Source organism: Vulpes lagopus, chromosome 12, assembly GCF_018345385.1.
Source record: "Vulpes lagopus strain Blue_001 chromosome 12, ASM1834538v1, whole genome shotgun sequence".
NCBI lineage: Eukaryota > Metazoa > Chordata > Mammalia > Carnivora > Canidae > Vulpes > Vulpes lagopus.
The window spans coordinates 67,646,884-67,673,918 of NC_054835.1; the positions used below are offsets into that span (position 1 = coordinate 67,646,884).

The 27,035-nt window shown below is 54.7% G+C and overlaps 1 protein-coding gene across 1 annotated transcript in view; it reads right to left on the reverse strand.

The window, feature by feature from the left end:
- Positions 1–269: 269 nt before the first annotated feature.
- Positions 270–27,035, reverse strand: part of SCFD2 (sec1 family domain containing 2) — a 421,592-nt gene continuing 394,826 nt past the window's right edge. The window contains exons 7-9 of the mRNA XM_041724100.1: positions 23,339–23,473; positions 12,120–12,239; positions 270–2,752 (exon numbers count right to left, since the gene is read on the reverse strand). Of these exons, the coding sequence (XP_041580034.1) occupies positions 2,660–2,752; positions 12,120–12,239; positions 23,339–23,473 (348 nt within the window). The 3' untranslated portion in view covers positions 270–2,659. The remainder of the gene's footprint in view (positions 2,753–12,119; positions 12,240–23,338; positions 23,474–27,035) is intronic.

Genomic DNA, 27,035 nt, shown 5'->3' on the forward strand with positions numbered 1-27,035 from the left:
CTGGCCTCAGGGGGCCCGGGGCACAGCCAAGGTGCCATCCCTTCCCCCTCATCCTCTTGGGCTCCTGGGCAGTGAGCACAGGAAGGAGGCGGCACCAGAGAGGTCCTCGGGGGCTCAGGCCAGGGGCCTGCATGCCCCTTCGTCAGTCTCTTCTTTTTCCTTATCTGACGAAGGCCCTCGGTAGGATTTATACCAAGTTTCCATTATGCTTCTGCTTTTATTTTTTAAAAAGATTTTATTTATTCATAAGAGACAGAGAGAGAGAGAGGCAGAGACACAGGCAGAGGCAGAAGCAGGCCCCATGCAGGGAGCCTGACGTGGGACTCGGTCCCAGGACCCCAGGAGGTCAACGCCCTGGGCCAAAGGCAGGTGTTAAACCACTGGGCCACCTGGGGATCCCATGCTTCTGCTCCTAATTCGAGGAGCCGTGCTCTGTCCCATGGGCCCTACCTTCTTCCAAACACACTCCGGTCACCGTGAGCCTTCTCGTTTGTCCAAAGCCTTCCGCTAACTGATTGCCTGTCTAGCTCCCTGCGGCCAACCGGCCCCCACAGAGATGCAAGAGGATGGTTCTAAGGCGAACCTGTGACATCTTCCCCCCTCGCACCCTCTGGCCCCACAGAGACCCCCCTGGGGGGACGCAGTACCTGCTAGACGACCACACTTAACAGTCAGGGGCGTCCTGCTTGTGTGAGTCCGGATTAGAAGCTTGCGAGTATTCTTTTTTTAAAAGAAGAACTTGTAGAACTGCACTAAAGCCACACAAGTGACACACCAGTACGTGTTCGCTGCGAAGAAAACTCAAACAACACAGAAGTCTATAGAGAACGAGGCTCCCCCTTTTCTGAGCCCTCCCACCTGTACCCCTTCCCAGAGGTCACTACTTGTTAGCAGTTTGGTTTTTAAATTTCCAGAGAGTTTGTTTTTCTTTTCTTTTTTAAAAATATCTTATTATTTAATCATGAGAGAGGCAGAGACCCAGGCAGAGTGAGAAGCAGGCTCCCTGCGGGGAGCCCGATGCGGAACTCGATCCCGGGACCCCAGGATCGTGCCCTGAGCCAAAGGCAGATGCTCAACCGCTGAGCCCCCCAGGTGCCCCGAGAGTGACCTTTGCACACAGACGTATGGTGTAAAACTTCTCACAGGGCCAGGGCACCAGGAGCCCCAGCTGCTCAGTCGGCGAGAGCCCCAGAGTCAGGGGCATCGCGTCTGGGTCCCTCACCAGCGTGGCCGGAACCCAGCCCAGTGCCTGGAACGTGTCACTCAATATCTGGAAATGAATGAACACATACTGACACACATAACAGGTTATTATTATTATTATTATTATTATTATTATTTTTAATTTTAGAAAAGAGCGATCTCTGCTGTAATTACCATTTCTTTCGGGCTATTGCCATTTTCTTCCTTCCTCAGATTCAAGCTTCTAGATAAAGGGGAATGAAAGAGGCGTGGGGGCTCTCCAGGATCAGCACCACTGGAGTTAGCTGGAAAGCATACTCGGACCAAAAAAAAGAAAAAAAAAAAAAAAAAAGGAAAAAGGAAAGAAAAAGAACACTGGTGTGTATAAGACCTGCTGTGATCGTGTCTCCGAATGCTTTCCAACTTCACAGTCTTTTTCATAAAATGACATTATTTTAGAGGGAATTAAAATCTGAGACACGTGTGAGTGTTTTGATTGACATTTCGCGTCCCTACCTGTTTAATCCACTCTAGAGCGGTTTTTCCGCTTTCTCTCTTCATTACAAACATCTTTCGGAGGCGCTAGAAATTTCCGTGAACCCTACACCTACACAAATGCATGGCTGGGTTCCAAGCAGTTAATTTTTGCCGGGGTTCTTAACTAGCTTCACTCGTGGGGTCGAGGGTTTTCTGTCATAACCGGAAGGAAAAGTCAGACCAACAGAAAAAGCGAACTTTCTGTTTCAGTAGAAACGCGGACTCCTGGAGGTCCCGGGGGTCGGGGTCCCCGTCTGGACTCCCTGGCCCAGACCCCTTTAGGGGGCCTTCCCTTGGGCGGGGAGGAAGCCCATTGCTAGGCAGGGACAGCGCCCAACCCACCTCCCCCACCACTGTTCCCTGTAGGCCGGTGGCCCTGCGTGCGAGCACGGGGGACAGTGGCCGGACGGGTGGACAGGGCAGGCCCCGGCTGCCACCCGCCCCTCCGGCCTCTCAGCGAGGTCCCAGATCCCATCTGCAATGTCCCCCCCCCCCGCCCCAGTTACATCATCTTAGGGACAGCCACACTTCCCTCGCACCCGGAAGTCCAAAGCAGGTCTCATTTCTTGAGCGACTGCAGCCCAAACGGCTCGTAATCCGCCAGCGCTCGCCAACAGGGGTTTCCGTAGCGCTGACAACCTTGCCTTGGAATCAGGAAGGTCAACAGGGCGAAGGAGAAATGAGAATTAGGTTGAATGAAGCCGGCCGAAAGTTTGATACCTTTAGGAAGATGAATTTTTTTTTTTTTTTTTTTTTTTAAAGAATCGCTGACAATCCGAGCGCAGTCCTTCGCCACGTGTTGTCAAGGCCCTTCAGGGAGAATTCCGTCCTCCCCACAATGGGCAGAGGACGCCGGTTTCGGAGGCGGGTCGTGAAGGGCGGCAGGCGGCAATACAGGTGTTTCCACCGCGGGCAGGTGTCATCGCAGCAGCAGCATCGCTCAGAAGCCAAGGTCTGGATGCAGCCGGTCGGTGGCAAATAACAGCTCAGGAATGTTAAGCGGCTTCAGGAGTCGCGTGGACAGCACGATGACCTACCAGCAGGAGGGACAAACACACCGCAGACCGTTAGGGAAGCCGACCCCAGGTTATCGGACGTCGGGAAAGAAAAGGCAATGTGTTTCTATGGGGGAAGGCGTGGAGTGGGGCACTGTGGGGGGAAAGCCGGGGGGGCAGCTCGAAGGCCACCGGAGGCTAGTGTCCTGGGTGGGGGGACGGGTGCCCAGGCTGGGAAGGATGGCCCGTGGGACAGCAGGGTTCCTGGACCTTTAACCCGCTGGCACCCAGGATGGCCTCGCCCAGCCACCACCTGGCGGCTGAACCGAATCCGATCATACTGTAGCTTTGCGGTCCAGTGATGTGACCAACGGGGGCGAGGGGGAGAGAAGAGAGAGAGGTTTCTCTCTTCTCCAGGGAGCCTCCGCCCCTTCAGGGAGCATGAGAAGGACACCCAAGAGGCGGACAGCGTTGTGGGTGAAAATGATGATGACTCTGTTAACTTCCTGGTCCCCAGAACTGGACATTTCGAATAACAGTAATTGATTGTCTCATGGTTCTGAATGCCGCAAGTCCAAGACGAGGGTGTTGGTGGGGTCGGTGCCTCCCAAGGGTTGAGGGAGAATCAGTTCCATGCTTTCCTCTCAGCTTCCTTGTGCCTTCGCGCTGTCTTCCATCTATGTGTGTCTTTCTGTCCAAATTCCCCCCTCACCTCCCCCTTTTATTTAATAAGGTCACAGTCATACCAGATGAGAGCTCACCCTAATGACCTCATCTTAACACGATCACCTGCCAAGACCTATGTCCAATAAGGTCACATTTGCAGGCTGTAGGGGTTCAGACTTCAGCATCTTTTGGGAGGAGGACACGATTCGACCTATAACAATGGTGGGCTAATGATGGTATTAGCTGATATTTATTGGTTGGTTATTTAAGGTTGGTTTGCTGCCCTAGCCCACGGGGACCTTGGGGCCTCTCTGCCCTGCTGCGTCCTTTGGTCTGGACCTTGCCTCTCAGGCAGTTTTCTCTCTGTAGCACCCGAGCAACTTGTTCAGCGGGGCTGAGCTGGGTCTGGTGAGGTTTGCAGAGACGGCCAGCTGGGGAGCTGCCGCTGGGAATGGGGGAGGAGGTTCTAGACCTGGAATTCCTCAGCCCAGCTCCTGAGCAGAGGGGACCCGGCTTCACCTGGCCATACGGCCCGGGAATGTGCATGCTCACGCACCTTCTTCTGCACCCTCACCCCCAGACCTTCCAGGTGTACCCAAGCCGATGACGTGGCCAGCTCCCAGCTCCCATCGGTCAAAAACAAGAGTCCACACTCCCACATGGAGGAAAGGCAGGTGGGGCCGAAGTCAAGGGAGGAAGGAGAGAAGAAAACATTTTATCATTTTCTTCTCTTTGTTCAAGAAGCGAGGATTATGAAAACGTTTTCTGCTTAAAACAAAAGGTAGCCCTTGCACGCAACTATTTTTACTTTTTCTCCAGAGACAATCTTCTTAAACAGTATACAGTCAACGTCAGCCAAGCTGTAGTTTTGGCAGAAAAAGAAATACTAAAGTCCGGGCCCACAGTCATCCTTGAAAGCCAGGTGATGAGAGCTTGAGGGCAGCAAATGCACGTTATCATCCCCTTATCTGCGTGCATGGCATAGACACCATTCGGACACGGACTCTGGGGAGGGTCTCCACTGACTCCTCGGGATCTCCCCACGCCAAGCCGCCCGGGTGGCGCCCAGGTGGGCACCCTCATCAGAGCCCCGGAGAGCCCGGCTCCACTGCAGACCGGCCACGTGCCCCAGAGGAAGTCACTTCCCTGGGAGCTTTCCTGTGCACGTCCCAGAAGGTAAGCAGCAGCCCCTGGCTGGCAGCGAGGATTACGTAAAGTCCAGTGCGCAGAGCACAGGAGGCGCTCGGCAATTGTGAGCTGCTGCTTTATTGTGGCTTTGTGATTGGGTCACAGGTCTCTTTTTGAATGTTGCAAAAGCTAAGAACGCTCTAGAAAAATACGTGTCTGTGCACACATACAGGATTCTGAATATAGTTCTGGGTGGGCTTTGTGTACAGCTAGGACTCCTCCACCACCAAGTAGGACACCCTTATTCGGGTATTTTTTTTAAATGTGTGCATGGGAACCAAAGTCTCTTGCGTACTCTTTAGCGGTGGACTCCTGTGAGGCCGCAGAGGGCCCCCCTCCTGCCCTCGGGACCTGCCCGTGCCCCCCAGCACTGCAGGCCCCTGTGGTCCTTCCAGAGCCAGAACGGCACGTTCCTCTCCGGCCGAGGGGAGGGCACGCAGTAGGGCCAGCGAGCAAGAGCCCCCAGGATGGGTGAGGCGTGCTGGCAGGACCGAGGAACCGGGAGAGAAAAGGCTGGAGACTCAGTCGATGCCGACGCTTCTGGAGCCCAGAGTCCATCCCTCGGACGGTGTGCTGGGCTTCCCCTGAGCTGTGACCTCCCCTGAGCTGGAACCAAAGACCAGGCCCCTCCCGTCTAAACAGGCAGGTATTTAGCACGTGGGCTGGAGCAGAGGGGGCCTCGGACGAGCCCTGTGGAGGGCCGAAAAGGAACAGATGGAAAACCAGGGCAGCATGTGAAGGGAGCCAGGGGGTCTCTGAGGAGGGGGAGGTGGAGACCAAGGCCTCCTGCCGGGGGGTACTGGGTGAGAGCACAGACTTAGGGGTGTCTGACCTGGGCCTCATCTTCCTCCCCCTGGGCCTCGATGGCCTTGTCTGCGAAGTGGGAGTAAGGATGCCACCCGACGTGACCCTTAGGAAGGGCGCACAGGATCGGCGCAGCTGACGGGCCCTCGTGGGGCTGAGAACAGTACTTGTGTTGCTGTGCCCGTTAGCGTCACATCCTGACCACTTTCACCCTCCGCGACATTCCCTCTCTCCAGCTCATGGCGGCCCCGGGGCCACCGCGGGGAAGGTCGAGTCACCCTCCTCCCCAAGTGTAAACCTAAACCTGTATTACTCATGGGCCTAAAACCCTGACCGCCTCCCCCCTGCCCTTTGATAAACCCAACACCCCCCAGAGCATTCCAGGACCTGGGAATCCGATGGCTGCTCAGCGCCCCAGGCCCCACCCCCTCGCCAGCACACCCCCTTCGCCAGCAGGTGCACACTCGGCCGCCCTAAACTACAGGCAGCTGCGCAGCTGGGACTTTGGGGGTGCTTCTTGCCCGGAATGTGAGTTCCCCTGCTCTTTGCCTGAGGCCCTCTCGGTCCTTCAACAGTCTGCTCCGGCATCACCACCTGCAGGAAGCCTTCCGGGACCACCCCTCCTCAAGACAGAGTGTGTTCCCACGGCTGTTGGTATCACACCGTGTCCCCTGTTGCCTTCCCCGCGTCCTCCTGCTGTGTCTTCGCACAGTGCCTGACACCCAGCGGGCCCCGGAGTCAGTGACTTAGTGATTAAGTGGGTGAAAGGTCAGACAAGGAAGGAGGCAGTGGGTTTAGCAACGGTCAGTGGGAAGGTTTTCGCACCGGGAGGCTCTCGTAGCAGAGGGCCAACAGCTCTGGGAAAATGGGCTCTAATCAGCTCAACTATTTGTGTGAGTTTCCCGCTGGGACGCAGGCAGGGCTGCGCGGCCATCGCCCCATTAGCCTGTTGCCGTCGGGGGGCCGCGAGCTTTGGCGTATTCTCGGCGTCTGTTGGTCTTCAGACCCATCTGAGCGTTTTTAGAGGTTTTCAGCCCATTCAACTGAGGCATGTCTGCATTAGTGGACGAAAAACAGTTCTAAGAATTCTAAAAAAATTAGCCAAGTGGGGGACCAGAAGATGGCCAAAGATGGGAAGGAATTTAAGAGGGTCTGAGACTGGCCTGTTAGACAATTAGGATTTTATAAGCAGCCATCGAATGTTTGGTTGTTGGCAATATTCCTTCAGAGAACTGGTTTCTGTCCAGACGGCCGAGGGTACGGATGAAGACTTCCATGTTTGGGCCGGGGGCTGGGAGCGGGGACCCCAGGGCCCCCCAGGGCCCCCAGAGCCTCTGAACAAGCCCGAGATGGCCCGGGGGCTCCGAGCCAGCCCCGCGCTCCAGCGCATATTCGCGGCCCGGCCTACCCCTCCTTGCACAGGTGCCACATGCGTGTACACACCTACTCATACGTGCGTGTTAGACGCGGAAGGTTTGTGTCTTTGAGCCGGTGGGAGAGCAGATTAATGACCAGGCCTCTGGGAACCCCCTGTGAACTGTCTGACCTGCTAACACACTGCCCTCCGAGCTCGGTGGACTGAGTCGCCCAAAGAACCAGACGCGAGACATCACAGGTTACTTCCTCACCTGTGTCCCTTCTGGGGGTTAACAAGAAGTTCCTTGTGGAGGGGACGTGAGAACAAAACCTCACGCTGCAAATGATCTCAGAATTGTTGATTCACAGGAGTGAAGGGCGGTGTGGACGAGAGTACGGGGAACTCGTGGACTGCCTGCCATCCAATACCCCCATCTGTACTTTCTCCAGAGTTTCGAGGGCAGGTTATAGGGCTCCAGGCTAACTCAGGCAAAAAGATCCATTTAAAACCCCACTGATGTTCTCCTCAGAGTAAGAAACTTTAGAATAAAATGAATCTAGGGGCGCCAGGGAGGCTCGGGTGGTTAAGCGGCTGACTCTTGATTTCAGCTCAGGTCGTCAGGGTCAGGGTCATGTGATCGAGCCCCGGGTCAGGCTCCCTGCTCCGTGTGGAGTCTGCCTGAGATTCTCACCCTCTCCCTCGGCCCTTCTCCACCTCCCAAATAAAGAAATAAATCTCAAAAAAAAAAAAAAAAAAAAAAAAGAAAAAGAGAGAGAGAGAGAGAGAATAAAATAAATCTAGAAAATCTAGACTGGAAAAAGAAAGGACAGGAAGTCAGTGGACTCCTCTCCTTGGGCCTTTCAATCAATCTGAGAAGAACCTGGAGCCGGGTGTTAGGGTCAGGATTTCGGCATCCTGAACCCCTAACGTTATGCCAAACTGTGTGTATGAACATGCTTCTCAGTTGACCTTTTTTTCTATCACACGCTGAGTAAACAGGCAGCTCCAGAAATGCAGAACTGCTAGAAAGTGTGGGTGGGCAGCACGTGCCCACCTATGGAAAGCAGTGGATGGCGGGGCCGATGTGCCCACACGGCCTTCCTCTGTTTCCCAAGCTGGTCCTCCCCTGTGTTTTCTGGGACGGTCCCTCCCTTGGGGCCTCGTGGCCACCATCCAGGCACGGAGCCAAGCCTGCAGGGCCGCTTGGGCCCCGGGCCCCACAGCAGGCAGCAAGTGAGACGGAGGCCAGGGGAAGCCTACACAGCTTCCTGCCTCACGGTGGGGGGTGTGTGGGGTGGGGTGGCGGGAGCCGCCTCTTCGATCCCCTTTTTCTGTAGTCAGGACCGAGGAGGGCCTTCTCCAGCTGCCAGCTTTTTCCCATCGGCACGTGGACCAACAACCGAGGGTGGAGAGCGGAGGACACACACCCGTTTTAGAGTGTGACAACCATCCTGGAAGACGAGCAGGTGCAGACGTGGTCTCTGGATCCCATGTGTCATGCTTTGCGGGAGAGAAATCATTTCTCCTGTGCCTCAAAGGGATTCTATGATTTTCCTTGGTCCCTGAAAGCTTCTCAAAGCCTTCTCCTCCACGGGGAGCCTGTGCCGTGGGAAGGAGCGTCCCCCTCCACTTCTTCCCACCATAGCGCCGCCTGTGTTCTTGGGACACTTGTCTCTGGCTGGAGTTTCTCGTGTTCCACGTCGGACATTCACGATGGGAATGTAAGTCCCATGAGAGCAAGCATGGGGCTGGCTCGCTCGCTGCTCTACCCCTGGCACAAGAGCGGTGCTGGGCACCCAGCAGACATCCAACGAATGTTCACCGGATAGCCCACTAACCCGGTTTGGTAGCTGTGACCATAGGCTCCCGTACTGGGGTCCCCATAGCACCCAGGCACACGGAGATAGAAGATGTGCATCTGGAGAAGACGGGGATTAATAGGAATGGATACAAGAGTCAGGCTGGTTTTAGTTGTCCAGGCTCTCAGGAGCCGATCAACAGGTTTGCGAATTCCCCGGAAGAGCCCCTTTGACCTTCTGCAACAGTAATACCAGGAAAGTTGCTAGTGTTCAGTACTCAGCATTCAACCCCCAATCATGACACCCAGCAAGCCTGACCCTACTTCAAGTGCTTGGGAACAAAATAGTAAAAAAAAAAAAGCTCAAAGTCCTGAGGCTGGAGGGGAGCAAGCAAGCAGAACAGTAGTAGGAAGAGGCCCCCCGGCAGGCGGTGGACTCCTGCGAGGCCCGGGCAGCTCCCGGGCCCGAGGTCCCTCTCCCATCCTGGACCTGCTGGGCCCTGCGGTCCTTCCAGAGCCAGAACGGCACGTTCCTCTCCGGCCGAGGGGAGGGCACGCAGTAGGACCAGCGAGCAAGAGCCCCCAGGATGGGTGAGGCGTGCTGGCAGGACCGACGAACTGGGAGAGAAAAGGCTGGAGACTCAGTCGATGCTGACGCTTCTGGAGCAGTGAAAACCGAGCCCAGAGTCCATCCCTCGGACGGTGTGCTGGGCTGCGTGGGCTGCGGTGGGCCCGAGGTGGGTGGGGGCTGAGGAGGGCCCCCCAGGGCACGCTCAGAGGCACGTCGGGGGACTGAGAGGCCTCCGTGTGCAGAAGAGCAGACCCGGGGACGAACCCGTGGAAGGGGGACGGGGCTGGTTCGCCTGTCAGTCCTGCGGGGAAGCAGCACTGAGGAGCGGGGCTCCGAGGGGGCAGATGCGGACTCATCCAGGGGAGCGAGTCGTAGCAGTGAGGCCCTCCGAGGCTCAGGTGGGCTGCGGGGGGCTGGGGCGGGGGCAAGTCCTCGCCCCTGGAGACGTTGGAGTGCAGGCTGGCTGGTCCGCACAGGATACGGAGTCGGATCTGTCCACTACCGCTGTTCCCGTCGGCAGTCACGTCGGCGTTGGCTTCTTGGTTGAAGGTCTGCTGGCAACGCCGATCCAGGAGAACCGGTGCCTTTTGGTTAGTTGTCCCGTGTTCCCCAACTGACCTGAGCGTCGGAGCGGGTCACGGCCCCAGTATGCGGGCCACCGCGGCCAGCCGGGGCAGCAGGGCCTGATCTCCGCTGCACCTGCAAAAGCTGGCAGCGGCCCCGGTCCCAGATTTGCGCAGAGGTGGCCCAGGGAAGCTGCGAGTCTGCTGAGGTCAGAGTAAGGGGGAGCGGCCTCCGCAGGTGTCCCTCCAGCCAACACCCGGGTACCCACCCCCTCTCAGCAGCTTGGGGACGAAGGGCTCTACGATAGAGAACCCCTCCGCTCTTCTCCGCTGCTGCCTCGGGAGGAGGGCGGCGTCTTCCTGGGGCCCCGCTAGCTCTTTGGCGGAACTTTCTGCACAACGGACGCACGACAATCCCAGCGGCACCTTGAGCCCCAAACTCTTGGAGGGGCTCCCTCTGCAGAAGCCTGAGCACGGGGTCAGGTGGTGGCAAAGCCGCTGCAGGTTCCGGGGCCGGGTTGTCAACCTCAGGTCACGCCGCTTTGAACGTCCACCTTTTATACTTTTAGAGTGAGGATTAGGGTGTCCGTGGGGCTGTTAGGATGCGGCGCCGTTCTGGAGAGCTAAGGATTTGGTTCATCCTGTTAGGGGCAGCGAGAAGTGTGCTTTCTGATTAAAAAAAAAAAAACAAAGCTAAAAAGTCTTGCTCAGAAAGGCTCGCTAGACAGATCCTTGGTGCTGCCGAAAGGATGTTACATGGGGCAGGATTTGCCAATTTGTCCGAAATTCTGCCAGCTGTGACCTTGACAGGTGGTAGTGAGGGCAGGAATGGTCACAGCGAGCGACTGTCACCCCCCGTTCAAGAACGTACGGCAGCTGCCTAGGTCCTCAGGTCCCTTCTGAGGCCGGGTGTCTGGAGGCCCCGGGCCCAGGCCTTCTGTGCCTCACGGCGGTGTGGCCCCTCCACCCGCCGGGCGAGCTCTGCACCCCGTCAAGCCAGCAGGCCAGGCCTGCAGAGCTCCCGCCATGTGCTCAGGCCCGGAGCGCCCCGGCTTTGGTTACGGAATCCATGTCCACTTGAGGAGATGGGGCAGGCCGGGGGGGGGGAGGGCGCCAAGTGCAGAGGTGGGCAGGGCCTTCACGGAGGCTCCCTGGGCTGGCCAGGGGGACAGGCACCGTTGTGGGTGCAGGTGGGAGCCTAAGCCCCGGCCCCCCAGCCCGGAACCCCCTCCGGATGCTGTGCGGCTCTGATGGACAGTCCCCTGCGTGCGACCCAGAGCACGGCCCCTGCTTGTCTTCCACTTTCTCTAAACCCTGGAGGGCCATGCAGCTGCCTGCAGAGGCGGCACAGAGCTGGAGACCGGCCCCCAAAGGCAAGTCTCAGGTGGGGAGCAGGAGGCGAGGCTCGATGGGAAGATGCTCCGGACACCCCTGTCTTCCAGCAGGACGGTTCTGGGGCGTGTCGTCCGGGTTCCTCGGGGCCCCCAGGGCACGGAGCCTCGGCTTCCCCGGCTTTCCTTTCTCCAGTGTCTTGTCTTTTTAGACTCCCTCACTTCCGCCTCCTGGGGTCATCCCCCATGTAAGCCACCCGCTCTCATGTCCCTGTCCCATGGTCTGCTTTGGGGAGCCTGCACAAGCGAGGACTTGACCTCTTACCGCGTGACAGGCTCCGCTTCCCCAGACAGATGGAACTTCCGGAGGCAGGGCAGGGGCTCTGCTCCCGGGGTGCCTCTCCGAGCTCCCCAAGCATCGTGCCAGCAGCCGAATCTCCTCCTGCAGAGCGCGATCGGTCACACCCAGAAGCAGCTGACGCGAAGGGTGGCCCCCCTTTATGGAGAGCGAGAGCCGTGCGGCCGCCACCGAGCTGGCAGTGCCTTCTCTCCCCTTCCCTCGTCTAAGGCTCGCAGCCACCCTAGCCCGGCTCCTCCGTGGGAAAACCGAAGCCTGTGCTCGCCCACATCCGCCGGCTGCTCAACGGCAGAGCTGTACCAGCGAGGGGTCTGTGTTCCTGACCCCGGGCCACTTACGAGGGGGATGAGCGGGACCCGGCAGGAGGCGACAGAGAGAGAGGCTACCTACGTGTGTCACTGCCTTGATGACGTGCCTCCCCCAATTCCTCCAGCCCTCCAGGTGCCACGGTGGGGACGTGGTCCCTGGGAGTCGCCCTCAGGTATCTGGAGCCTGGAAAGCAGTAGCAACTCTTGAGTGATCAAGAGCTGACCGGCCACTAGAGAATACGTGCCCTTCAGGATGGCAGCAGCTGGAAGCCCAGAGGCGGGCGAGGACCGTAAGGGACAGCTCTCCCCCGGGCCTCCCCATCAGGAGGACACTGGCCCTGGGGCAGACGGAGGGGGTGGGAGCAGGAAGGTAGGTGGAGATGGGGAGAGGCGCTGGGAAGCTGCAGGAAGGGCCCTCGGCGGCCACCCTCCCGCTTCTGCGCCCCCAGCGGTCCCGGTACCTGGGTTCCCGGCTTCAGGGACGGCACGAGGTCTTTGAGCATCTTGGCTTCGGAGACAGTGACTCCGCCCACCACGAAGAGGATCAGCAGAGGGTGGTCGCTGGGATGAGGCCGGCTCACCTGCAGAACAAAGCGGGGTGGGCTCCAGCGGCTGGGTCGGGGCAGAGAGCACCGTGCGGCCGGGCGCCCTGTCCCCATCCCTCCGGGGCCCCCAGGGCTGCCACCCCCTACTGCAGCCGACGTGAACAACCCGTACCCCGTCACCTCGTGATACCCCTTGGATGGTTTTATGGAAAGAAATGCTGAGGTCGAGGGGCAACTGATTATTCCCTCCCTGGCCGCCTTCGGGTCGGAGCACAAGCAGGCCCCTTATCCGTTACGGAGCTCGTCCTTCCGGGAGCTTGCCACAGCCTGTGGTTATCGGATTTGCTCGTCCGTTCGTTGCCCCGTTGGCCGTCTCTGCTTCCAGAACCCGGGATCTGGTTCACCCCCGAACTCTCGGCTGACCTCGTGCAGTTTCTGGCACCCAGGAGGTGCTCAGTGAATGTCTGTGGGACGGATGGACGGCCAGAGCCCGAGGCAGCTGGCGGCGGAGGGGTAAAGACACGCACGAGCCGAGCACCTGCCCGGGGAGCTCATGTCCAGGGCAGATGTCGCGCCCTCGCCCTCTCGCGAGCCAACCTTAGCTGAGCGCCTCACCGCGTGGGATGGCCCACCCTGTGATGTCCTATATGCTAACGGGAGAATGACTCACAGAACCTCTTAGGAAGTGGCGAAACGACCAACACTCAGGGACTAACCTGAAGGCCACAGAGGGAGGTTCTGAAGACCGTGTGCTCCGAGCCCTACCTGAAGCCGGCGCGGGTCTGGCAGCGTGGGCGAGAACCCAAGTTCCCGGGGCAGGTGGAAGCCCGCCGGGTGGACCGGGCTGGGGCGCAGCCAGGACACAGCTCGCAGGGCATCACCGCAGGGAGCGCAGGGACAGCTCCCCTACGGCCGCCTCAGCCAGCGGTGGGCCCTACAGGCTGTGACGCCGCCGAGGCAGGGTCCCCAAAGGCAGGGACTGTATCTGCTCAGTCACACTCACTCCCAAACCATCTTCCCGCACAGACGGACCCCAGGAGGGGGGGGGGCAGCGGGCCCAGGGCAAGCCCTTTCTCCTGGCCCTGCTCCAACTCCCTTCTCAGCTGGGTTCTTCTGGCTTCCTTGCCTCAACATACCCAATTTTCAACATCTTATTTTTAAAATACTTAGAAAGGTAATAGATTCAGTGTTTCCCGTTATAGAAGTTACTCTTTGGCTTCTGGAGAAGGGACTCAGAACGGAAAAAAAGGAAGGAGGAAGGGAGAGAGGAAGAGAAGGAAAGAGAGATGGGGTGTGTGTGTGTGTGTGTGTGTGTGTGGGGGTGATCGAGACCGAGATCTAACCTTCTCCAAAACGGGCGGTGGTGAATCCTGGAAACTGTGATCTTTAGGAAAAGACTGACTCCTCATTCCCCTCCAGCTCCTTGCCCTCTAGCTCCCCTTCCCCGGGACTGCATCTGTTGGCTGCTTTCTTCCAAGTCACGGGACACACACCCGGGACAATCCTGCTTGCGTCCCACTGTGCCCCCGGACTAGCTGTCGCCGAAGTCACCACGGCCATCCTGTGTAGGGTCAGTGAACACTGCTTTGTCTTCATTTAACGGGTTATTTCCGTGGCATCTGTCACAGTTGGCGACACCTGCCTGGCTACTCCAGCAGGACTCTCCGCGGGTTGTTCCCTCTACCTTTCTCATCGTTTCTTCTCACATTTCTTCACAGGTTCCTTTCCTTGGTCTGTTCCTTAAAACTCCATGCTCCTTAGGGGCTCTATCTTTGGTCCCTGGCCCTTCTCACTCAATACATCATCCCCGAAGGATCTCACCTACTCACTCGCCTTCAACAATCTTTTCTATCCTTCTCAAATCTATGTCTTTAGCTCCAACACCTCTACTGAGTTCCTATGGACATGCCCACCTGGCTGTCCCCAGAACCCCTACACTCAACAGGTTCCAAATTGGATGCATGATCTTGCCACGTCTATTCCTCATGTTGACTTTCTTTCTTCCTTCCTTCCTTTCTTTCTTTCTTTCTTTCTTTCTTTCTTTCTTTCTTTCTTTCTTTCTTTCTTTTTCTTTCTAGATTTCATTTATTTATTTATTCATGAGAGACACAGAAAGAGGCAGAGACACAGGCAGAGGGAGACGCAGGCTCCATGCAGGGAGCCCAGTGTGGGACTCGATCCCGGGACCCCGGGATCACGACCTGAGCCACAGGCAGATGCTCAACCCCTGAGCCACCCAGGCGCCCCTCATGTTGACTTTCTAACGGCATCACCATCCTCACAGAGCCCTGAGCCAGACGCCTGACAGTCACCTTGGACTTTGCTCCCTTTCATTTCCCAGGTCAAGCCTGTTCATTGTAAACCCCCTTCCCCCAAATTTGTGGACCTCTCCTTGAGATCTCCCACTGTCCCTATTCCGGCCAGGCTCTCATTCTGTCTTCCCTGGATGGCTGGCACAGCCTCCTGGGTCATCTCCCTGTGCTGGTCTGGCCGTCCCCCATCCGTTGTCCTCGTTCCTGCCTGAGGAGGCTTTCTAAAATGCAAACGTTTCTTGTCACCTGCGGTGAGCACTCTCCTAAATATTCCTGCGCATTATCTTATTCAATCCTCAGAATAGCTTCTGGGGGCAAACACAACCATGGCTGCATTTTGCAGGTGGTGAGTTTCAAGTTTTCACACCGTAACTCAGTTGTGGCACAAGGGGCCAAGCTCCGGAGGCCACGCTCTGAAATACTCCTCAGCTCCTTTGCGTGCTTGCTCCCTCCGTGAGTCTTTGGGGATGAAGCTCGAACTCCTTAACTCGGCATCCAGGGCTATCTCAGTGTGGCTTCGCTTCATGTCTCTATCTCCACCTTCTACGCCTGCTGTTAGCTGGAGCCATTCGTGAGAATCTGAGCCATGCCCGACTGCAGGGTACGTGGGGTGTTTGAATGTTATTGAACATTTGCACTGAAAATGCATTTATCACAGTGTTCTGTTTGGTTTACTTTCACAAAGTAAACGAAGCCATCAAGAAACAGGAAGCTGGCACCCTGGAGCCCCTCTCACGCCCCACCCTGGTCACGACCTCACCAAGGGTAACTACCACCCTGACTTCCGATACTCGACGTTGTACTTTGCTCTTTTCCCCTCTCTCTGAACCCTGGAGAAGCTCCATGTTAGTGGGAAAGATCCGTGGCCCACAGGCCCTGGTTGGGACCACACCAGTGTGCTCTGGCCTCTGTCCATGCCCTGGTCCTGCAGTTATTCAACAGTTAAAGCCCCCCTTCTCCTCTGAAGAGGTGTCTCTCACCATCTCAGGACCCGCAGCCGACCACACCTCCGCCGTGGCCCTTGTCAAACTGCACTGCTGCCCGGATACACCTGCCTGTCTCCTCTTCTAGACTCTGGGCTACTGAAAGGGAAGCACAGATCATATTTATCTTGGGATTCTGGTATTTCGGGCATTGAGCACAGACCTTGCTTACGGTAAACTTCGTCCAAATGTTGCGTGAATAAAAATAAATGGATGGACGAATGAGTAAGACCCACGGGCCAACTGGAGATGCGCTTCCTTTTCTTAGGGATCTTTGAGAAAGTCTTTCTTTGCTTCCAGTGTGATTTATCCTGGCTGAGTCGCTAACCTGAGGTTCCTCCCAGCCCTGCAGATCACTTTCTCCCTCGATCCTGGAACCAAAACAGCTGGCTTCAGAACTTCAAGTGCTACAGTCTGTTCCCAAAGACTCGTGCTTCCTGGAAGAGCCTGGGCTCTGAAGCGCACTGCGAGGATCCTGGGAGGATGTCCTGAGAGATGAAGAGGAGGCAAAGAGCAGTAACAACAAGGAGCAGGCCCCTGGGGCCAAGGAGCTGGGGGCATGTTGGGGTTGGCACAAATAAAAGGGTCCCCCTCATGCGCATTGCCATTTGCTCTTTTGGTTTCTGTTCAGATTTATGTTTTGATACCGGACTTTCCTTCTAGAACATGTCAAGTGGGCAGGCCCTTGGGAGGTGGAGTCTCTTAAAGTCTCTTCCAGCAGAGTAACACGTTCCCTGTAGTCACCCCCACCCTCCGGCTGGAATCTGGGGGTCTGCGAGTTCACAGTGTGAGGCACCTTGGGGATGAAGGAGGTGAGCGCTGTTCGTGCCATCGCAAGTGCCCAGATGAATGAAGCGAGTCAGACTCCCTGCGCTTCCACCTTCCGGGCCTTCGCTGGCTGGGATGTCAGGCGCAGGTCCGGGCAGAGAGGGCGGCTTCTCTCCCCCTGCCGCCCACCCAGCCTCTGAAGCACAGGCTGTGGGAACCTTCTGTGCAGCCGTGGGCGCCCCGAGGCTCCCTGATGGCCTGACTGGTTCGGACGGACACGGTGTCCTCTGGCCCCGTCCAGGAGTCCCGGGAATCCCGCTGCACGTGTGACTCCTGCGCTGTGTCCCCAGCACAGGCAGGGCCGGGCCCCCATCCTCCAGCCCTGGAGAACGGAGACAGCGCAACAGGAGCTCAGGCCTCAACGCGCGCTCGGCCCTGGGAACAGCTGTACCGACTCTGAAGGTGGCTTGGCGACGGCTTTTCTCCCAAAAGAAACTCGGAGCACGGCCACTGCCACCAAACAGCGCGTGTCAGGCGTGGCGCTTCTTACTCAGTCTTTCATCCGTCCACGATCCGTAAGTGAGAGCGGCTGAGGGCAGCCGGCTCTGGGCCTCAGTGGTGTCGGGGACGCCGAAGCGGACAGATGACACTCCCTGCTGGGGTGGCGCTTCTCTCTCGGTCACGGAGAATGACAAAGTCCCCGAGCACACAGGTAAGGGAGTGCGCGAGGGACAGGACAGCAGGGGCTGGGGCGGGCATGACCCGAGGAGGGAGCATCAGGGCGACTCTGCAAGTAGGCGACGCTCTCAGCTCGGGTCGCAGATGGGGACGGGGCGCGCCGAGGGGCCTCTGGTCCCAAGTCCCCCAGTCGGTTCCCTGGAGGGCCCAGCCCGACATCCAGGCCCGTCCACCGCAAGCCGCTGTCATCTCCTCCGGCCGGGCTCCTCTTTCTCTAGCAGCTGCGGGCAGTTAGCAGGCCCCCGGGGGACCCCTCACGGAGTCGCCCGCGCCGCTGTGTTCCGCTCCACCTCCCTGCCCCATCTGCTGCCGTGCAGGGCTTCCTCTTTCTGGAAACTGCCCCCTCCGGCGTCGGAGTCTCCTCAGCATCTCTCCCGTGTCCCTGGACTCTCCTGGGAGGGCTCGGCTTGCTTGACCTGCCCCACACAGGGTCCCCGACGGCTCGGGCTCTGGGCCCTGCTCTCCTCCTGAGCCCCGGACGGTGGCCCAGCCGCTGCCCGCGGCCCTCGGCTCCCTTGCACCACGGCCCCAGATGGCGCCGCTGGCCCCCAGGCCAAGCCGAGCTGCAGAGCTAAGCTCTCCAGTCAGTGATCTCGCTCTCCACTCCTGCTTCTCAGTCCGAGAGAATGTTGACGCCGGTCACCCGGTCACCCCACGCCAGGCGAATGACCCCAGACGGTGTCCTCTCGTTGGTGTCCACATCCAAGCAACCGCCGGTCCTGTGGGACCTGCCAGCACTGCGTCTGGGCCCTGCTTGAGCTCTGGATCTCCTCACCGCACCGGCCTGGTGCCGCCCTGGCCATGCCGCCCCCCACCACGCGCCACTCTCAGGGCCACCTCCCTAACATACAAACCGGTTATACATTCCTAACAACCACTCAAGGGCACCTCGGCGTTTGGGTCAAGGTTTCCACGTCCAGCCTGGCCTCATCTGGCTTTTGCTTCTCTCTTTGTCCTCCTATGCTTCCATTCCCTACGTGCATCCTCAGCCCCAGCCTTTGGGAACTACCTGCAACTCCTTCGGGGGACCAGGCCTGGGTCCCCGGTTGCTAAGTCCTGCTGCCCTGCTGGCACTGCACTCTCCTGGGAGCTCTCTCCGGCTCGTGGCCTGGCTCCCCCTCCTCTGTGCCCTTCCGTCTGGCCTGGCACACGGCTTCTTGCTCCTGCCCACGGTCCTCCGTGTTCCTGTCCGTCTCCGTAGCTAGCTGCGTGCCATACAAGGTGAGCTCAGCCGTGGCAGGTGGGGCACCTCGTTGGTCTCTGGGTCTTCCCTGCCCACCACCGTGGCGAGCGCACAGAAGAGACTCTCCGTGGCCGCTCGCAGGCAGACAAGGTCCGTAGGCTGCCCGACCCAAGTTTCTTTGCTTAATGAATCCTACCGTGACAATCTACCTCACTAGACCTTATGGGTCGTATTCAGCTGGGGTTAGACACGCATCAAGCCTTACCTCACGGGATGAGCACAGTTAGGGAGAAGAAAATAGAAACAGTGGCTGTGGCCTCGCTGCCCTGCCCCGTCGGCCTGGACGGCCAAGGGCATAGTCAGGCCGAGCGCAGATTGTGTTTTCCAAGAGTGTCGCAAACAGGAATCCCAGGACGTGTGCTGATTTACTCAAGAGACACCAAATGCTGACATGCTTTCTTCTCGTCAGAAATGCCATTAAGTATAAGGGACCGGGGCCAACCGGTCACCTCTCTAGCTTGTTTTCTTACGTAAACGATGAAGAGCTGGATTAGATGATCCGCAGGCACGTCTGGCTCTTACTACAGTCCAAGGACCTGACAGCAAATATCACCTGAGGCTCGTTGTTTTTGCCTTCATCGCCACGGCATCCTTCACCCCTGGCTGTAGGCACGCCTGTGTCTGTCTGTCCAACCTGCACGTGAATGGCCTCCTTTACACTCACGGTTGTGGGGTGGGCTCCCAATGGTGGTGTGGGGGCATGTGATCCCGCCCCTCAGCCACAGTTGACTGGCTTGGGGCAGGGCCGCTGACCTAGGTTGGGCCAATTCGAGACCCTTCCATGGGAGTCAAGACTTGACCTAAGATAGATGAGGTTCGGGCAAAGAACCGAAGGCTGTGGCATCGCTACCCAGCCACTCATTCAACTGCCGCTTACAGAGCACCTGCTCTACGCTGGCCGCTGTTGTGTGCATCTTGTGCAGGCCAGAGCAAATCCCAAAGAACTGCTGGGTTTCCTGATGGCTTCCCAGCTCTCAGTCCCAATCCTTGCTGCTCGCCATACTGCTGTCCCGAGGTCCCCGAGACCCTCCTTGGTCTTCACCATAAATGGTCCACAATAAATCATAACATCGTGCACTTGGTTGGCACCTTTACTGCAAACTGAAAGAGTTTCGATTCTGCTCCCCTCTCACTACCAGCTTCTCAGGGCCTGCCGAGCAGCAGCTTCATCTCCCCTCATGCACCCAAGGTGAGGGAGCTCTCGTATCAATTCAGAGAAGGGCCCAGAGGCAAGAGCCTGGTCTTCTTCAAGTCTTTTGCACAAATCTTTTATTTTTCCCCAATTAAACGTGGCCACATAGGAAATGGACAGGAACAAACCAAAACCTTCTTAAAAAATACATATAAAAGGAGGTGAAAGGGCCTCACGCAATTTCATTAGAGAAAACCCACCCTCCTCATGCCAATTCCAGCAGAGAAAACATCTTGACAAATCATGTCCTTTAGTCAAAACAAGCAGGGGGCCAAACACATGGAGTAGATATAAAATATATTATTTTCAGGAGACCGAAACCCAAACCACACATTCCAGAGATGCATTTTAAAAGTGCTGCCCATTAGACATGCTAGTTCTAAATTAAATTAACGTTGAAGCGAGAAGGGGTAAGGTATGTTTCGATTTATTTATGAGATCACTATCACGCTTTCCTGTAAGGAGATCAAGGTGCTCCGTGCAGAAAGAAGCCTCTTGGAGAAATGCTTGGTTCTTTGAAGAATGTCAGGTTCTTCCAAAGCTGTTTCTCTCCAGTTCAAGAGCCACCCCCAACCCCCGAGAAGGGCACTGCCCTTGGAAGCCCACAGTTGCTTGTGGCTAAACACAAGTCTATCCTCCACGTGAGGAGTGCATGTAGCTGATGGAAACACTGTCCTGGAACCGTCTTGTGGCCTCACTCACTCTTCTCCCCAGCCTGTCTGCTCCACCTTCCAGGGCCTGGCACACTGATCCTGCCAGAGCAAAGTCCTGCAGTGTCTCATCACGCAGAAAGGCTTTGTTTTGTTTTTGTTTGTTTGGTTGGTTTTGAGATTATATTGCTTAAAAAAAAAAAATTATGGCAGACAGGCAGGTCTCTCATTACTGAAGGCTTTCTGGGAGGATTTGTTTTGAAACCAGGTCAGGAGCATGAGTGAATTTTCTGTCCCCTAGACTGGGGGGAAAACTCTTAGAATTAGCCACACACCGCCCTGTCAGGCTGCACAGCCAGGTACGTGGTTCAGGCCGAGCGAACACAGACTGTGTTTTCCAAGAGTGGCCACGACAAACATTTCTGCTCCTGCGGCACTTGCTTCCTTTCCAAGAGGAAGAGAGTAAGTCGTCTCTCTTCAAACCCGAGTGGGTATGTGACTGCTTCAACAGAGCACCGTGGAGGGCATGCTGCATGACCTCTGAGGCTTCCATCTGGCTCCTCCTAGGACACTCGCCCCTGAATGCAGCCGCCGTGCTGGGAGGAAGCTCAGGCCGATGGAGAGGAACTGTGTCCCTTAGCTCACAGGCCAGGCTGGGCCACCGGCTGATGGTCAGTAAGTGCCCCATCTTGAAAGCAAATCCTTTCCTGTCGAGCTCTGCCCAGAGTGCAGAGTCATAAACAAAATCAGTGATCGACAGTACGTCAGGTCAGTGTTTTGGGATGGCTTGTTACGCAGCAAGAGATAACCAGAACAGGTGGGGATGGAAGGCTTCTCTGGACAGTCTTTATAGAGGGAATCCCATTAGCGCAATGTGGGAACGAGATGATAACAAGCAGTAGTAGGATGCAAGTGACGTTCCCACTTACTAAAGGCAAAATTCAGTGGCCTCGACTTCCCTCTCACAGAGCTTTGGTTTGGTGCAGAGAATCTCGGATACGTGTCTTGCATCCTCTTCTCTCCATGGGCCTTAAAGAAGAATAGAAGACACGCTCTCCTGGTGGCTTCCCTCCAGCTCAAAGACATCGCTCCTTGGGAACTGGCAGTTATCCCTCGAAGCCCTACTGACTGTTCCTCTTTACATTTATCCATTTATTTTGTTCAAGCCCTGAACACATGAGCCAGAGGTAATGCTCCTTTACAAGTTCTATGGTGTGGTAGGAAGAGCCAGCCACGGAAGCCCAGGTAGCTAGAGACCGAAACGACTCTCCGCTGGGGTGCTGGGGTGGGGAGGGCTCTGTGGCCAGCCCACCGAGACACTTCCCACCCCCTGCAGGCAGATGACATCCTCTGGCAATTGAGAGCAGATGCCTGGCAGCTGGGGGCTGAGGGATGGATTCTGACAGCTGCCGGGAAGACACAAATTCCCCCCTTTTCCTGAAATGCATTACTTGGAAATCTCCTTTGGAGATCTGCCTCAAGGGGCCAGGGCATTTCTTCACAAGCTCTAACTCCAGGGATATGAAGGCAGAGACACACAGCAGACCAGGATGGCTCCAAACACCATCCTGGGCAAAACCCTCCTAAGGACAGTGAAGCTTCTGATCAGGGAAAGAGCTGCAGAAAACACTCTGCAGAGTGTACAAGGGTTAACTTAAAAATGTGATGTGTCACGATTCACGAAACAGTACCGGAAAACGCAGGCTGGTGGGTTCCGACAGGGGAGGCTCCACATTGGCCGGACACCTGCAAAGTCCATCGGCCTGTTAAGGGCACTGTCCCCTCAGAAGGAAGCAATTTCATTGGTTGCTTCATCCAGTGTTTCCTGGACATATTTGGTCACTGGATCCTTTTTTGCTAGGAAACAGCAGTGTCTGTGGCACATGGCTGGACAGGAGCAGGTCGGAGGCCTCACCTTGTCTGGACTGTGCCTCTCTGCACCTGGGAGTGCAGGCCTGAGCCTTCACCGGGCCCCTGGCTGACGGTGAAGGCAGCAGCCTGAGCGGGGAAGCATGTGTGGCCTGTTGGGCTAGCCCCAGGCCTCGCTGGCCAGGGCCTGAAAGTCCACACTTGTTATTATAGTCGCACCCTAGGGCGAAGCCCAAGCCTGGGAAGGAAGGAAGAGGGTGTTCAAGTGGAGAAGGCTTTGGAGACCATGTCTAGCCTGGAAGTTTCCACACGATGTAGCCACCATGAAGGGCTCCCAGACACCTCAGGCTTCCATGCAACACAGGAGCCTCCACACGCTTTTAAGAAGCCGATCTGTAATACATTATTTACCAAAAAAAAAAAAAAAAAAAAAAAAAGGAAGGGGAACATCCAGCAGCCACTTGACTTGCTAACCAGAGATAGCAGGAAGGAGAACCCCCCCCCGTCCCCCCCCCGTCCCCCCCCCCCCCCGCCCAGCCAGTTTACTGCTTTGTCTCGAGTTTGATTGTCTGCCTTCTGTCCTCTGGCTTTTCCAGGGGACCAGTTTTCCTGGCATATGCATTTACTGAACTCTGAAAGACCAGATCTTCTATGTAGATTAATTCATGATTTCAAAGACGCTTTGAAGTAGGCAAAACATTCTGTTATTTCCAAGAGTTATTACAACTGAAATCCTGGCATAGACTGGGAGGCCAGTCCATAATCTTGTTTAGATCCCTTTAAATTTAGAAACTTTATAGTGAGTTAAAAATAGATCTCATTTGTGTACTTTTCATCCTTTCATCCCCAAGGCAAAGACTGTTCCATCATTTTGACCTACCCTTGATAGCAGCCAGGGGAAAGTCTAGTACATGTCACCTGGGAGCCCGCCGGGCTAAAACAAAAGTCATTTCCAAAGGGATCTGGGGGTGATGTTAGTCATATGACTAAGCAGAGTTATTCATTATTCTACAGAAGTTCTAGAATGAAGAGCAACAGACCATCATTAAGACCTGTGAATAGTATGTGGATGAAGCCAGAATGTGGGTCTGGAGGAGAAGAGTTTGCAGTAGTGCCATCCCAGGGGGCTTGCTTATGTCCTCATATATTGATTGAAAAAAAAAAAAAAGACCATGGTGCTTAGGTCAAAGGAAGCCATATAAGGCTGGAAGGTCAGGCTGCTTAGAACCAAAGTTAAATAAAGACTGCACCTGATTTCAGAGGACCCAAAACACCGATGTTATCTTATAGGATCCTCACCAAGGTGAACGTGGTGCCAGCATTTTCATGCCCAGCAAAGAGAGCATTACAATCAGGATTACCTCTTCAGGGTTACTTTACCTTCATAAACATGCTGAATCCAGTTTTAAGGAGATCAGTGAGGCCTGAAGACATGTGTTCAATATCCACCGGATCTGGCCTCTCAGGATTAAATATTTCTTCCACAACCTGCTTCAACAATGGCTTATAGGATGCCTGGAAAGACAAAATATTGTGCTGTGAGTAAAAGGGTTTGTTTGCTTTGTCTGGAGAGACGATAGCTTTATCTGCACCCAATGAAGCCAAACAAGTTTATTTTGACACTGAGCAGTGGCTATGATTCTGTGTGTATCTGTGTGTATGAAAAGCCAACTATAACAACATAACAACATTGTTTTTTTTTTTTTTTTTGAGTAAATCTCACCCTAATGCCCTAATGCTATTTTTTTGTTTTTACCCCCTTCTATAAGCAAATGTCTCTTACTGGGGCTATAATCCTAGTGGGACTACTTTTTTTTCTTTTTTTTTGGTGGGACCACTTTTCGAAATCTGGGTTTAAAGTGACGATTTTATAGATGAAGAAAACTGGAAAGCAAAGTATTGTCATTTGACACAGACATGAAGATGGTCTCCAGTTTTCCTCAACATTCTTAGAATTATGCTTCCCTCTGCTAGGAACTGGAATGTTTTCGTAGGATGTATTGTCACGATCCAAGCCCAAAGCAATCCCTTCTTCCTCTATAGAGCTCAACTCCAAGTATGACTTGGCCAGAAAACAAAGCCAAGATGCCAAACAGGAATCTGACCAAGGTCAGGGCTTAGAAAAAGCAGGCCACATGGTACCATAAGAATTTCAGTAGAATTAAGCTGATGTGGATTCGGTACAGCTCCTACGGTTTGATAAATGGTGCTACATCCATGCATGTTTAGATAATATTTGGAGGCAGCTGTTCCTGACCAGTGTACTTCCTGCGCATGGTCCCCACTCCTCCTGCCTTGTTCTCCTTCCTACCAAGCTCTTCCTCCCTCCCCATCAGCTGACTCACCCCTCCTCCCAGTCCCGTTGCTGTCTCTGCTCTCTGGTCCCATGGGGCACCCGAGTTTGGAACCCGAATGCTGAAAGAAGGAGGGACGTCTCCTCTCCACACCCTCTGAGGATTATCACAGCCTCACAAAAGCCAGGTCCCAACAGAGTCCTGCCCTGATGTTTTCAACTCTTTGCCTCTTTGCACTGGCTGAACCTGTGACCTGCCTCTAGCTAGTGCTGAGGCTATTGGGTGAACTGACTTCATCTGGCTTTCCTTACAGTCATTTTTTTTTTTTTACTCTTATTTCCCCTTTATTCCAACTTGCTTATTTAGAATATTTTAGAAATAAAGCAGGATATAAACCATCAAAATAACAAACAATTATTTAGAGGGTGCCTGGCTGGCTTGGTCGGAAGAATAGGTGACTCTTGATCTTGGGGTTGTAGGTTTGGGCCCCATGTGGCACCTAGAGATTGCTTAAAAATAAAACCGTAGAAAAACACAATTAGGGGTGCGTGGGTGGCTTAGTGGGTGGCTTAGTCAGTTAAGCATCTGCCTTCGGCTCAGGTCTTGATCCCGGGGCCCTGGGATCCAGCCCTGCATCAGGCTCCCTGCTTGGGGCGGGAGTCTGCTTCTTCCTCTCCCTCTGTCCCTCCCCCTGCTTGTGCTCTCTACCTTTCTCTCAAATAAAATCTTAAAAAAAAACAAGACAAAATAACCCTCAACACCCTCCCCCCCACAATTGTTTAGCTAGAATGTGCCTTTATGAGGGATAAGATGCAGGGAGAAACAGCAACTGTTCAGCTGAGAGGTGCAGCCTTCTTGTTTATTAGACCAACCGACTACTGCATCCCCAGAGATCTCCCAGGTAAATCTTCAAAAGACAGAAATTAAAAAAAAAAAAAAAAAAAAAAGGCAAATACAATGACTCAACCTTCCCCATGCTAAAGCTATACTAAGATAGATTTTTAAAATTTATCATATAGGCAAAAATGGAGAGGTTTGAAAGCATGCACTTTTGACGAGGCCGTGGGGGAAACAGACCCTCACATATATTGCTGGTGGGAGTGCAAATTGTTGCAATCGGCGTGGCGGGCAATGCGGCAGGCCTATCACAATGACAAGTGCATTTGGCCTGGCAATTCCACCTTTGGGAATCTGTCCTGTAAATATGTTAACCTATGCAGATGAGACCTATAAAAGGCCCTTTAGTGTTTGTCATAGCAGAAGACTGGAAACAACTCAAGGGCCCATGGGTAGGAGCAGTTTAATAAATGGGATCCCACCACAGGAACTGGCAAAAAGCAGGGTGCGGAATAAAGTGTGGGCGGAAAAAGCAAGGTGAGGAACAGTGTGTGTGCTGGGCTGGCATTCGTGTAACATGTGTCACCGGGGATTTGGAGGTCTGTATCTGCTGGACTGTACCAAAGAGAAACTGTGATGTGTTTACAGAGACGGCCGTGAGCAGTGATCGTGGACTGGAGGGCAGGACAAGGGACCACGGCGGGAGGAAGACTTCAATATATCGCTTTGCCAAAAACAGTTAAAACACCACTGCAAACAGCAAGAATGATCTTTTTTTTTTTTTAAACAATTGTTAAAAATTAAATTTTTTATGCATGGATGAGACTGAAAATAAAGCACAGCAGAACATTAATTAGGGCTACCTCTAGGTTCTGGGCCTCGGGGGCATTATTTTTTTCTTTTTCCAAATTTTCTACAGTTCACAGGTGTACTTCTGGAATCCTAAAATAATCCAATAAATATTTTTGATGTTAAAGAAAACCGAGGTCGCGGAATGGCCTCTGACTTTTGCACATCATCTTCTCCGAGTAAGCGATCTTGAGAGCCCCTCTATCATTTCAGCCTTTCTGGACATTTACCCTCAATTTAAACTTTAATCCCTTTAAACTGCTCCCCAAAGAGAAGTCCTTTGGCCAATAGTCTGTGACCTTACCAGCATTGTTGTCAAATATCCATCGACTTCTTGCTTAGTAATAGAATCTAATTTTTTTTAGGGAGGCACATTACCCGCTGGCTACAAGTCTGCACTCTCCAGCTTTCCTTGCAGTCGGGTACAGCCACATAACTAGGTTCTGGACAATGAGATATAAGCAAAAGAGCTTGAAAAATCTCCTTTTTCAAAAGGGAAGAGTTTACTCTTTTCCTTTCTCTGTTCCACTGCTTAGAACATGGAAGTGGGGCCCAAGGTGCCAGCAGCCACCATATGGGAAACAGGGTCATTCCTTAGCGAGGCTGGAGCAGAGCGCTGGACGCAACCCAGGCTGGTGATGGCTGGTGGGGCTGCAGAACCGCAACACAGACAGACTATAAAGCCACCTACTTCACATGCCAGCACAAACCCTCCTAAGTGTAAGCCATTATTTTTCAGATCTTTGTTACACATGGCGACTGAACGAAATTCTAACTGATACAAAGTGCAAAGGGAAGATAAGGAAATTTGGGGTGCCTGGGTGGCTAGAGCATCTAACTCTCGATCTCAGCTCAGGTCTTGATCTCAGGGTCATGAGTTCATGCCCTGTGATGGGCTGCACGCTGGCTAGCCATGGGGCCCACTTAAAATAAATAAAAATAAAAATAAATAAAAATAAATAAATAAATGGCCAGGCCTTCCTTCCAGGAGCTTACACTTATTTATTTTATTAGCCTATATGCGGTTATATAGAGTAACTTGGAGCAGAACCCCAGAGAATTACACTGAGGCTGAGAGAGAATTACACTGATTAAGA